The sequence below is a fragment of the Lycium barbarum genome, chromosome 4 (genome assembly GCF_019175385.1).
Source record: "Lycium barbarum isolate Lr01 chromosome 4, ASM1917538v2, whole genome shotgun sequence".
NCBI classification, from domain to species: domain Eukaryota; kingdom Viridiplantae; phylum Streptophyta; class Magnoliopsida; order Solanales; family Solanaceae; genus Lycium; species Lycium barbarum.
The window spans coordinates 141,166,251-141,179,133 of record NC_083340.1 but is presented as its reverse complement, the minus strand read 5'-3'; the positions used below and the strand labels follow the sequence as shown (position 1 = coordinate 141,179,133).

The 12,883-nt window shown below is 36.7% G+C and overlaps 1 protein-coding gene across 1 annotated transcript; it reads right to left on the bottom strand.

Moving 5' to 3' along the window:
- Positions 1-3,334: 3,334 nt before the first annotated feature.
- On the bottom strand, positions 3,335-10,760 carry LOC132636694 (protein transport protein SFT2-like). Its single transcript, XM_060353683.1, has 4 exons — positions 10,350-10,760; positions 7,128-7,395; positions 6,884-6,988; positions 3,335-3,618 (listed from the first exon to the last, which is right to left on the bottom strand). The coding sequence occupies exons 1-4, from the start codon at positions 10,538-10,540 to the stop codon at positions 3,508-3,510; spliced, it is 675 nt and encodes a 224-aa protein (XP_060209666.1). The 5' UTR covers positions 10,541-10,760; the 3' UTR covers positions 3,335-3,507.
- Positions 10,761-12,883: the final 2,123 nt, after the last annotated feature.

Below are 12,883 nucleotides of genomic sequence, written 5' to 3'. Positions count from 1 at the left end.
ATCAAAATACGGACTGAGTGCAAGAAATAGTTTGGCTTCTAAATTTAAATAAAAGACTTGTTTAAATAACTTGTGTTAAAATATTGCTCAATATGGAATATGTCGTTATTAATGCTTAGATAAAAAATGGCGTTGTAATAGCAGTGCAATAATATTGCGAAAATCCACAGTAAAATAAATACTATTATTTAATTATGCAAAGATAAATGCGATGCGTGTGCGTAAGCTGGTAAAATACTAAAATGATAAAAATTGTGAACTATAATAATAATAATAATAATAATAATAATAATAATAATAATAATAATAATAATAATAATAATAATTAGTAACTGTAATATAATAATGAAACACCAGCTTTGATAAAAGGCTAATAGTTAAAATATAATATATATTTTTTTTAATTTTCCATAAAAATGTTAGAAACATAAATGGGTATTTTGGAAGAGAGGCGGGACAAAATTGGGTGTCAACAGTGGCAACTTCTGTGCTTGGGTAAAAAATTATTTATATTAATCAATGTATGCAAAATATGTAATTTTTACATATACCTTTATCGTTAAACCAAGATTTAGTGACATTTGTTTTCACTTTAATATTGAATCGTTAAAGTTAATTTCATTAGTTTGTTGTAAACAATCGGTGCGGATGTATATGTATTTACTGTTTGTTAGGTGCGCAAATCTAACCTCAGGGGTCGCAATCCAGTGTTAACGTTGGGTTAAAATTAAACATGTCAAAATAGATTAAATTTAAATTACAAGTAATGAAACGACTCATCGAAAGTATCCAAGTCAATCGCTTGGCTCAGATACGAGTTAAAAAGTGTCGTGACCCAACCGGTACAACGTAAGACTATTTCATTTCAAGTTTAAATTATACATACCGTTAAACAAAAGATATCTACAGGCAAGCCTTCTTAAAATGTGAAATTTATAATCATTTTTTTGCGCGGATTGCCCTTCTTCTAGGGTGGTCTTTAATTTTTTTTCCCCTCAAATTGGTGGTCTTTAATTTTTGCCCTTCACCTAATATGATGCCGCACCTGGCGACTCCAGCCTTGAGTGCCGAAACCACGGCCATTCAACGGGATTTGAAATGCCAAGGCTCGAAAACCTCTGGGCCCCTTACTCTTAGAACCGCTTACACACGCCCCCGTACTGCTACTTTTAATCTGAAGGAGGCTGACAGCCCTGCCCTGCTAACTCGCCTCTATGGGAGGCTTGCTCCGGGCAGGTTCAGATCACTTACAATACACGGGCTCTACGAAGGAAGGGGTTGGGTTAGGAGCGTTTTCAATATGATTCTTTTCTTGTATTTGTTCGATGAGAAATGCGAGTCTCTTTTGTCCACTTTCTTCATCCACCTCTATCAAAATGATCAAAAAGGAAGGTGAGCTTGCATCTTATTCCCGTGTTTGATCTCTTCCATCTCTGCCTGGCTCGTTGTCACCTATGTTAAAGAAAGGTTTGGAGCCCTGTAGAGAATGAAGAGGGGCCAAGGATCTTCCTCTCAATAGTGCTTTTCGAGGCTCCACTCTCCCCCTGAATAAGTAACTCGGATTCGAACCCTAGCTCAGTCAAAAAAAGAAGAAATTTCGCAAGGCAGAGGTTTGGATTCGCAAGGCAGAATTTTGCCTTCAAAACTCTGCCTTAAGGTAAAATTTTGCCTTGAGGCAGAATTTTCCCCAACACTGAAACTCTACCCGAATCATGCAAAATCCTACCTTAAGGCAGAGTTTTGCGAATCCAAACTCTGCCTTGCGATTTTATTTTATTTTTTAAAAAATTTTGACTGAGCGGGGGGTTCAAACCCGAAACGAAGGGGTTCTAACAAAGGGTAAAAATTAAAGACCACTAATTTAATGGGCAAAAATTAAAGACCACCCCAAAATAAGGGCATTCCTGCGAATTGCCCATTTATAATCTTGAAAGGGAAATTTGCAGGATTGTCCTTCGCTAGGGGTGGTCTTTAGTTTTTGTCCCTCAATTGGTGGTCTTTAATTTTTACCCTTCACGAAAATTCCCTTGGTTTCGGGTTCGAACCGCCGCTCAGTCAAAAAAAAATTAAAACAAATCGCAAGGTAGAGAGAATTTTGAAGGCAGAATTTTGGCCTGAAGATAAAATTCTACCTTACGGCAAAGTTTAGCCTTCAGAGTTTTGCAAAATTCTGCCTTTCGAATCCAGACATTAACCTTGCGAAAATTCTTTCTTTTTTTTACTGAGCTGGGATTCGAACCCAGAACCTCGAAATATTAGGCGAAGGACAAAATAATAAAGACCACCAATTTGAAGGCCAAAAATTAAAGACCACCCCAAATGAACGGCAACCCGCGCAAAAAAAAGATCTTGAAATTAAGACAAGTTAGTTAATGATGTGATGGTGTAAAAATTCCTTTTATTGATGATGTTATACAATTTTCTTCAACAAGTGAGTCAAAAATATTCTACCCTGATTCTTCCAACCCCACCTACGTTTCCCTTTTGAACTTCTAAAAAATGGTGGCATGCCTATAAAAGCTTTTACTATAATCTGATACTAGACGTTAATTATTTCATATTTGAGATTCAAAAGACAAGTCTTTTTTTACGTCCTTCACGTTCTATATATCACTCAAAATGGCATAAACATAACCCACTTGTGGAGAAAACATATTATAAATTTTGCTGTAATAGATTTGACAGGAAATTAGGCAAATGTCATCTTTCAAAAGTTTTTCTAGACGTTAACATGGATCTGAACTCAGTACATGTTTTCTGTACTATTTTTAAACCAAATAATTAGGTGCATGATATTTTCAAGCTGTTCATGGCATGAAAAACATGTTTTTCGTACTATCTTTGCACTAAATTAGGTATATGATATTTTCAATCCAATCTTGACGCAATCTAGATTGGTTTCTTGGCAGAAAAGAATGGTGCAAGCTTGAAACATTGAGATATCGACATCAACGTCAGAAGAGACGGATCCAAGATTTGAAATTTGAGCTTCTATTTATAGATATTCGGTGGAACTCTTAATATATATCAATATGTGGACAAAAGCTAGTGAACCAATAGATTATTACTTCATGACTCGCTGTCCAGCTACCTGCTCGCTTCCACCAGCATAGGTACGGGATAACTCTGTCCTCTAAGGCCTAAGCATATGAGAATGAATCACTTAGCATTTCATTTCTCTATTGGGGCTTTAACCCTAATCCCCACGATTATCACCCACTTCATCGACACTAAGCCACATCCTTTGATGCGAAAATCAATTTCTACTTCTTCCCTCCAAAACACAAAACATTTAGATTTTGGGCATACAGCTCATTGTAACAACTCAAATATATCAACAACTAATCCAACTATGTAATAATAGATTTCAAATGCGCAAAAACGAAGGCAGGAGCATGTGCCAAAAATGAATCTTGATTCCCTTCACATCATCTATCATTCAAACAAATCATCAAGGGTACACAATTTTCTCAAACTTGGGCTATTCTTAAAAGTAGGGGAAACTCGTCACCTTCCAAAACATCTGAAAATAGAGGATGTAAGGGTTGAAGAAAGAAATCTCATCCCAGCTGAACCTCCAGGGAAGTAGGAGATACAATAATAAGATAGAGCAAGGACCTAGCAAAAACAGAATTGTACAGCACATTAGTTATGTTTACAACTGATAGATTCATGGAAAGATCGTAACATTCATTGAACTGAGAAAAAGCCACAACATTGTTAAAAATAGATCAATTTTTTTGTAAAACTAGTAGAAGCAGCATAACATTTCAGTAACAAATGTATCATATATTCTTACTTCAGAGATCCCGGTGAAGTGTTGGAGTTTATTGCCTTTTCTTTTACTGTTGAAGAATGGGTTATCTGGAAGATTTTTGATAAAATGTTGAAGCTAAATGCTTAGGCCATATGATTAAAAATTTTGTGCGAGTTGGCTGTATTTAGGTGTGGGCGCTTTTTAGTATTTCCTTTCCACAAGTTCTGTTCTTTTGTTTTTTTCCTTCCCAACTTGCACAACCTCAACTAGTTCCACTGGTTACCTTTTACCTCCCACCAGCACATGTACGAGCAACTTTGTCCGCCAACGCTTGGACGTATGGGAAGAAATCACCTAGTGTTCTTCCCTCCCTAGGATTTGAACCGGAGACCTTATGATTCTCAACCCACTCTATTGACCACCAATCACACCCTTGGGTGCAAGTTATATTCTTTCTTTTACACCCGTTTTTAGTATTTAGAAGGATAGGAGGGTGCGGGTAGTTAATCAAGTCACTAATCTAACAATTCTGTGGAGAGGAACGGGAATCAACAGGAATAACATCTTTTGTCCTCTCAGATGGTTCTAAAAGTTGTGCTTTGATGGGTTACTGCGTGGCCTCTAGAGGCTGGATCAGTTTGGCTTCTAATGCATAGGGATGGAAAATTGACTCAGTATCAGTTCCCCTATTTATTAGTTTCTTTCTTCATTCTTAGGATTGATTTCTTTCTTTTCTTTTATATAATTTAAACATCTTATAACCGTGTTTTATGCAACCAATTAATTCTTACTTCACAACATAATTGACGATCCACATTTGCTATGGACATTTCCCCTTCCCTCTTACCATTTACAACTGCATATGCTTTCCAGTCATTCACCATCATCCTATAAAAGCATGACTTCATTAACAGTCACACTTGCTGTTTCTTTCTTGCTCATTTGTTCAACTTAGTAGGATTATGATAATACTTAATAAGAATTAAGTTAAAAGTCCTAAAGAGGTTGAAGAAATGTCAACTTGTATCTACATTTGTTTTCATGACTGGAATCTGACATATGCAATTTACTATGAATCATATTTACACTTTATTGGTACACCTAAAGTAGGTGACCATAAAGAACTACATCAACTGTACTTTACTAAGATTTTTGTGACCACAGAAATCTCCAGAGTTATGCAAGAAAAGTAGATAAAAATAAGGGGATCGAGCCCACATATAGTTCATATAAAGATCATACAGATTTTCACTACTGTAGTTCCTACTTCGACTCGGAACTCCACTTATGTTACCGTTTCTACTAAATCGTTCAGTTTTATTGCAACTTCTATCACTCACGTATCCAGTTACTAAGTTATGCTCATTGCTATACCCTTTTGGTAGGGAATATTGCAAAGCAAAGTCAGGAAAGTTTGCTCAACATCCTAAAGCAAAATATTCCGAGTTACTTGGTGTCTATGATATATGTTACAGGAAGTATTTTTTATCTTTCCAACTAATCATAAAGCAAAGTTGTAATCAATATTTTTTAATCTCAGGGTGTCGAGTGTTTCAATATTATTGAACTAAATTGACTTTGGCAACCGAAACTTATTCCTTAAAAGGAGAAGCTCCAGTATAAAAAGCTTCTTTGCAGTGCAGGACGTAATTTGACAGGTCCTAAGATCTGTTGCTTATATCCAGGCAAGACACAATGTCCCACTATTTTTCTTGCAATCCTGCATTGACTACGTTTCTTTTGAGCCGAGGGTCTATTGGAAACAGCCTCTCTACCCTGCAAAGGTAGAGGTAAGGTCTGCGTACATCCTACCCTCCCCAGACCCCAACTTGTGCGATTAAACTAGGTATGCTGTTGTTGTTGTTACACAATGTCCCACTATATTGTGAAGTCTTTTACCCAGATACTCTTAAACCGTCCCTTCGGTTGTTTTGAAATAGAATAATCACTCCGTCCATTCAGACAACGTAAGCTAAGACTTTGTGTTTACTGTGCATGTAGAGTTGTAGACAGAACTCTTTCTTTTAATCACAAAATAAGGTGAATAAATCTACAAAAATTATGCAATATGCGCTAGTACTTAAGAATTAGGAGATAGCAGCCTTCAGAGTTCAGATAGACAGGGTGGTCAATAGTAAATAATGCCAACTGCAGATATGACATTGTCCAAGCTTCAACTGTTTGGTACAGAAACAAAAGACATTCAAGAAATCAAATACCACATATCAAAGCTCATGAACCAAGGAAAACTAGACTACCTTTGGTTGTGTCTGGTATGGAGGAATTTTCAATTTTCCCAAGTTTGGTTGGTCAAAATATTTTGGAAAACATTTTCTTTAGGAAAACAAGTTCCTTAAAATGAGGAAAATGACTATCCTAATGGGAGTAGGGAAAACAAGTTCCATAAGTGACATTTCAAGTTCATAGTCTCCTCCCCATCCACCCAACGCCCCAACCCCCATCCCCTGATCATCCCACCCCCTAACCCCCACCCCTGTCTCACGAGTCACCCCCATAGTGTTTTCTAGGTTACAAATAAAATGTTTTGGGAATTTTTTTTTTTTTTTTTTTTTGTGCTTACGGAACAAACATTCTCGAGCCGAGGGCCTTATCGGAAACCGCCTCTGTGCCTTACCCAAGGTGCCTATTTAACATAAGGTCTGCGTACACCCCACCCTCCCTAGACCTTATTTATGAGATCACAGTGGGCATGTTGTTGTCATTGTTGCTTACTTATCAAAATCTAGAAAATAAGAAAATAAGTAACAAACACACCCTTCTAGTTGAAGAGTCGGTTCCCCATAAGTGGCTAGAAAATGTAGCTTCAGACATGAATGCACTTCCCCAAGGAAAAAAAGGGCAAAATGGCTATTATAGAGAAAACAAATCATGGTTTGGAATAGAACTTGTAATAACGAAGACTTGATAAGTTGGAAAACTCTAGAAGCATATTATTTGTCCTAAAACCTTTGTGTTTTCCCGGGCTATGTACCCTCGAAATATTAACTAGAAAGCTTAAAAGTGTTAGTTGTATCGGACAAAGAATACATTATGGCCAAATTATTAGCTAAATAAAAAAAGTTAGTATTAAAACCAAAGGAAAAAGGGGGGCAAGAACCCAATTACCTGTATCACTGAGAAGAGCACAGAAAGAATATAACTATGAAGCACCATAGAGACGTAAATGGTCCCTATCATGCTGCCAATAAAAACCGCTGTAAAAGGAAGTCTCTGGAGAACAAAGAACAATAATGAGATTTCATAAAATTAAGCTATCATAAAGAATGGGAAATGTGTTTTTATCTATTTCGACAAACCAACAAGTTAGACATAAAAGATGGCAAAACCAAAACCGAGGATGATTAAGTACCTCTTTTGATGTCATGTGTGTAAGCTGATTCTTTGGACCTTTGAGGGCGAAGAACGCGCCAATAATAAATGCACAACCAATTGTGAAGCAGATAGCAAATTTCTGAGGCATCAGCACCATTACAGGAAGGAACATAGTAAATGCGATGAAGATGAAAAACACACCAGCTGCAAGAAATAAGCCAAAATACATAAGGGACTTCCCAGATGGGACATTGCTGGTTGCGGAATGGAAGCTTCCTGGTAAATCTCGTACTCCTTTAGAAACCCTGTGCAGAAAAAGGAAAAGTTTACAAATATCATTAGCAAGTCAGGATTCACCTACTTTAATATCACAACTAGATTGAAACACTCAAGACGAACCATATTCTTTACTGCTTTAACTGCAACATCTAAGGCCTAATTACCACACGGGTACTACCTAATGCAAGAATATACCACCAATGCTTTGCCCAAATTATCAAACTACTAAATCCATGGAAGTCAATAAATGAAATATCCCGGGCAATTGACAATCTCATAGTTCGCGCAAGATCAATCGAAGACACATCAAGTCCTAAATTCTGAAAACTAACACAAGATCAACAGAGCGGGAAATCTTACGAGTGAATACAGCCAGCAAACATCATTACACGTTTACTAATATAAATCAATCAAACATGTTGCTACAGCTAAATCCCAAACTAGTTGAAGTCGGCTATAGAAATCCACTATACAATTCTGCTCTATTTTGGCCCTTCAATATCTGATTAATCATTATTTGAATATTTCACCCTGATCATCAACTAAATAATCCTCATAACTTTTTTTTTTTTTTGACGAAGTAAGAAGATGTTGTCATTGATATAGGGCAACTGGAAGGTGCCATAATACAGAAGCAAAAGCCAGAGGGCTTTTGAAGCAAAAAACATGTTAGTCTCCATTACATTAAAGCTATACTAGAACCATGGAGCTAACAAAGTCCAAAAAACTGTCAATGCTATTAACAGGAGTAAGAAAATTCCAGCTAAATAAATAATCCTCATAACTATTTGGTAAATTGTTGGCTACTAAGGGATTGCTTTAGTGAAGGTATCACAATCTTACTCCTATTTATTTATTTTCTGTAAAGTTGTGAAAACGAAATATTTGCAGAGAAAATGGGAGACTTGCTCCATAGACACCCCCCTCCCCCCCTTCCCTGTTAGAGTAAGTGTTTCAATAAATTTGGGAAAAACAAATGTGATAAAAATCTTTATCAAATACATTGTTTCAAATTTATTGAAACACTAATTCCAACAATCCCCCAAGTGTTTCAAGAAATGTTGAAAAGAAAATATTGACACATTAATCTAGTAACATGCATCAATAATGGTGTCTTTTGAACTTGAACCATTAGCTAGTGAAGACTTTCCAAATCATTGACTACTTAGTGAATGAAACTTGAACTAAGTAGTTCATCGAATGAAGTAGAAAATACCCCACTTACGTTACTATGTTCCAGTGAAAATCGATATCCTTCGACACCTTACGACTGTGTCCTGAATTCTTTTATCTAAGTACTTCAAAATTTTCCTGTTAAAAGCCTATTGATATCCTTCGACACCTTCGACTCGCTCTTTAGCCTCTAACAAAATTTAAGGTCCTTTTCTTGTGGTGCATTTTATTTCCTTGGATGAAGGAAGGAGATATATGTAAAGGAGGAAGAGGAAAATGACTGCCAGACATCGAGAGCTTCACATTTGAGAAGTACAAGAACTTAACAGAGGAAGAAGATGACATCTTCTTCACTGGAGCAGTGGACGAAGAAAAAAGAAACCATCATTCTTTCAACATCTTCAAGAACAGATCATGTTCAGAAAAAAAAAAAACCTGAGTTTGGCAAATGACTGTATAGGATAGTACCGAATACCGAACGGTACTAATATCTCGTATCGACTACCAAACCAAATACCGTAATTGTGAAAGTTTACTCCCGAATACCGTACCGAGTACCGACTACCGAATTACCGAAATTCCCGGTTCGGCAATCCAGTTTTCGGTGATTTATTCCCAGCCCTAGCCTTAGTAGCTCATGAGGTGAGGATTGTCCAAGACTATAGTAAGAAATCATCTCACCCTAAAGCTCTCACATGCCTAAAACTGAACATCTGGAGCATGCACAATATAAAATAGGGGCCAACATCAGGTAAACAATGAACCTCTGATACCATGATAAAGAAATGGACTTTAAGTCTAACTCAACCCCAAAAGCTAGCTCATGAAGTAAGGATAGTCCGAGACCATAAAAAGAGACCATCTCACCAGTGTTGTCAAAGGCAAGCTTCAACCCTGACACAAAGCTCAAAACATGTTGAGCGCTTCGACTCGCTTTATGTGCGCTTCAATGTCATCATCAAGACTCTAAGACATACTTTTCCTTGTCAATGAGCCTCTCTACACTAGATAATTCATATTTCACTTTATTGTAATGTTTTTACAATTTCTTTGTCCATATATTTGCTACTCATGCTTATTATTATTATTAGTCTTGGACTACTAATAATGCCTTTTTTCATTAAAGCCCATGCTTATTTGTTCTTTGTGCTTAAAGCCTCAGCTGACCTTAGAATTTTTTTTGCGGTTTTCGCTTTTGATAACACCGCATCTCACTCCTAAAGAGCAGATGTGGGACTCACCAACTTGCTCCATAGACACCCCCTCCCCGACCAGTGGCGGAGCTAAGCAGTCGCCGGGGGGTTCATCCTCGACCGAAAAATTACACTGTATTTACAAGGTTAAAATTATTTTTTTATGTATATATAGTAGATGTTGAACCCCCTTGGCTTCTTTGTGTATTTACTTCTTTATATATTTGAACCCCCTAGGCGAATATCCTGGCTCCGCCACTGTCCCTGACAAGGTATTGAGTCTCAAATGTCGCACCCATACACCCCATAGCAAAATGGGGTTGCAGAATGAGTAAAACTACATCTATTGAAAGCTACTAGAGCACCTTCCTTAATTTTCAAGTTCAAAATTAAAAATTAAGCTGCCCCCTTCTGTTCGAAAGATTTACGTTCGAATGTACATCAAAAATTAAGCTGCCCCCCCCCCCCCCCCCCCCCTCTCCTATGTTTGAATTTCCATTTTTCAGATATACTAACAGCCAATTCTTCAACCAAACATCATAAACACATCATATATTTGAATTTTCATTTCCATTTTTGAGAGAGTAAATTGATACGAACTAACAGAGACTTACACGTTAAAAGTACCAGAAACTTTATCTCTAACAGCAGCTTCAAGATCGAAGCCTAAATCAGATGATGATGATGAACCCTCATCTTGTGTTGCAGCGTAAGCATTCCAATCAGCTAAAAGGGATGATGATTGTGTCTTTCCAAGATCGTTACTTGGTCCACCCGTAAACCATGATTGTGCTGTTTTATGCATAACTATAACTATTCTTCTTCTTCTTCTTTTTTTGTTTCTCTATATATGGGATTTTCGGTATGGCAGTAGCAGACCGAGGTAGGGCTCCGGAAAATTACACTATTTAATGTTTATATTTTAGAGCCAGTGAAAGGGAAGGAGAGGGGCATAATTTTTATTTTATTTTTTCCCCATTTCCTCCCCTTTGATTTCACTTATTTTTTCTTTTCATAAAGGGCATAAATTCTCTTGGTCTTCCCTTTTTTTTTTTTTTTTTTTTTTTTTTGGTCGGGGAGGGCGGAAGGCCCTCAACTTTCAATTTATTATATATATATATATATTAACGGAAAAGGAGTAAATACACTGCTGTACTATCAGAAAAGGACCAAATATGTTCCTCGCTATATTTTTGGTTCAAATATAACCTTACCGTTATCCTATTGGATCAAATATACTCCTTATCCATTAAAGTTGTCCAAGGTGGATATATAATCCTATGTGGCATTAACATTTGATGAGGTGGCATGCACGTGGGATGCCACCTCATCACCCCTAACCCAATTTACCTTCTCCTCTATTTGTTCTTTCACAAATAAAATTTCCTCTCCTCCACAAGCATTGCCACCACTACCAGTTAAAATATGCCTCTCTCAAGGTGGAATCTCCGGCCACATTTCCAAAAGTAGTAAAACAATAAATGCCAAACACCCAATTAGTATGCATTATCTAGTCCATTACCCAAAATCCATCAATTTGAATGCAGTACGTAGAAAACAAAATAGAGAAGGGGGGGTGATGGGTTTGTGAGAGCTGATCAAATTGATTTGAAGAGTTTGGATGAACGACTGGAGAGGCACCTTAACAGAGCATGGACTATGGGCAAGAGCAGCAATAAGAAGAAACCATTGGATGATTCGTGCATTAACTACTCTACCGCTACAACAGCAGCCGCACTGTCACCGCTGCCGCTTCCCTCTCTCTATCTAATTCCCCTGTTGTCAAACGCAGGCAAAGAGACGACTGGGAAATTGACCCTTACAAACTCATTAACAGAGTTTGGAAACAGAGTATTGACCCTTCCAAGCTCATTAACAGATGTTTACACCGAGGAGTAGTCGCCGGAAACGGAAAAATGACATTCCGGCGAAAATATGGCCGTAGATTTGCCAATATCAAAAATGTGGGTGGAGATTCCACTTTGGAGAGAGGCATATTTTAACCAGTAATTGTGGTAATGGTGGTGGAGGGGAAGAAAATTGTATTTTAGGGGTGCCGCCTCATCAAATGTTAATGCCATGTAGGATTATATATCCACCTTGGACAACTTTAACGGATGAGGATATATTTGATCCAAAAGTATAACAGTAGAAGTATATTAGGACCCAAAGTATAACGAGGGGCATATTTGGCCCTTTTTCGATAGTACAGGGGTATGTTCGACCCCTTTCCGTATTATTAAAATTAGTAAACTCATTTTGTAGCAAGAAATTATTCAATTTTACTTAATTATTACCATAAAGCCAACAAATTATTTTTTAATAAAAAATTACTTAATTTGCTTAAGTATCACATAAAATTACAAGGAGAAAATAAATTACATATTTTCTATGATATTTAGAGAAGTTGAGTGACTTTGTTGTTGAAAAAGATAATGATTTTTTTTTTGTGGGTGATATTTAAGTCTTAAAATGATTATTTGATATTAAAAATAGATTAGTAACTTTGGTGCAATAAAATAAAGTTATGATCATCTATGAAATTATCTATCTTTTCCTTTTAATGCTTGGCTTTTATGAAGATATAAGTAATTTAGTTATTCTAATACACTATTCAAACCTTTAGTGATTCATTAGTTTGGAGATAAGCTACATAGAAGTAATGCGTGAGTTAACAATGTAGGGAATTGTTACCTGCACGGATTGACTGAGTTGGTTGGGTGAGTGTTTTTCCACATGAGATGTTCGGGATTGATTTTTCTTACCAGCAGTCTTTTCAATCAGAGCTTGCCGTACCGGGCTTATCTAGTGCGGTTTATATCTCATGTGTGGTTGAGCTATTGCACACAAAAAATTGTAGGGATTGTTTATATGGTGATTAGTAATGTCGGGATTGTTAAGCAGTGATAATAAGAAAATAATTGTTAAGCGGAATATATCGATAGTCTCTTAAATTTGCTAGTAAATTTCGTTTAAACACAGTGTTCCTATTGGACACTTCTTATTCAAATTTTTCAAAAGTTTTTGGACATGTTCAATTTAGGATTGATTCATAGAACAAGGAAGACAAAGCAATATGCTCTACGATAAAGATCATTCTTAAATAGTTTTAACTCTCAAAGCGAGCCAACCCACCCTACAGTGAAAT

What these genes read in the sequence shown, in the direction of transcription:
- LOC132636694 (XM_060353683.1), bottom strand. Translation starts at nt 10,540, where the DNA reads ATGCATAAAACAGCACAATCATGGTTTACGGGTGGACCAAGTAACGAT. An exon ending in GTTTCTGGTACTTTTAACGT is followed by an intron (nt 7,396 to 10,349) that starts GTAAGTCTCTGT and finishes TTTTCTGCACAG; the next exon opens with GGTTTCTAAAGGAGTACGAG. An exon ending in TGCTCTTCTCAGTGATACAG is followed by an intron (nt 3,619 to 6,883) that starts GTAATTGGGTTC and finishes TGTTTTTGCTAG; the next exon opens with GTCCTTGCTCTATCTTATTA.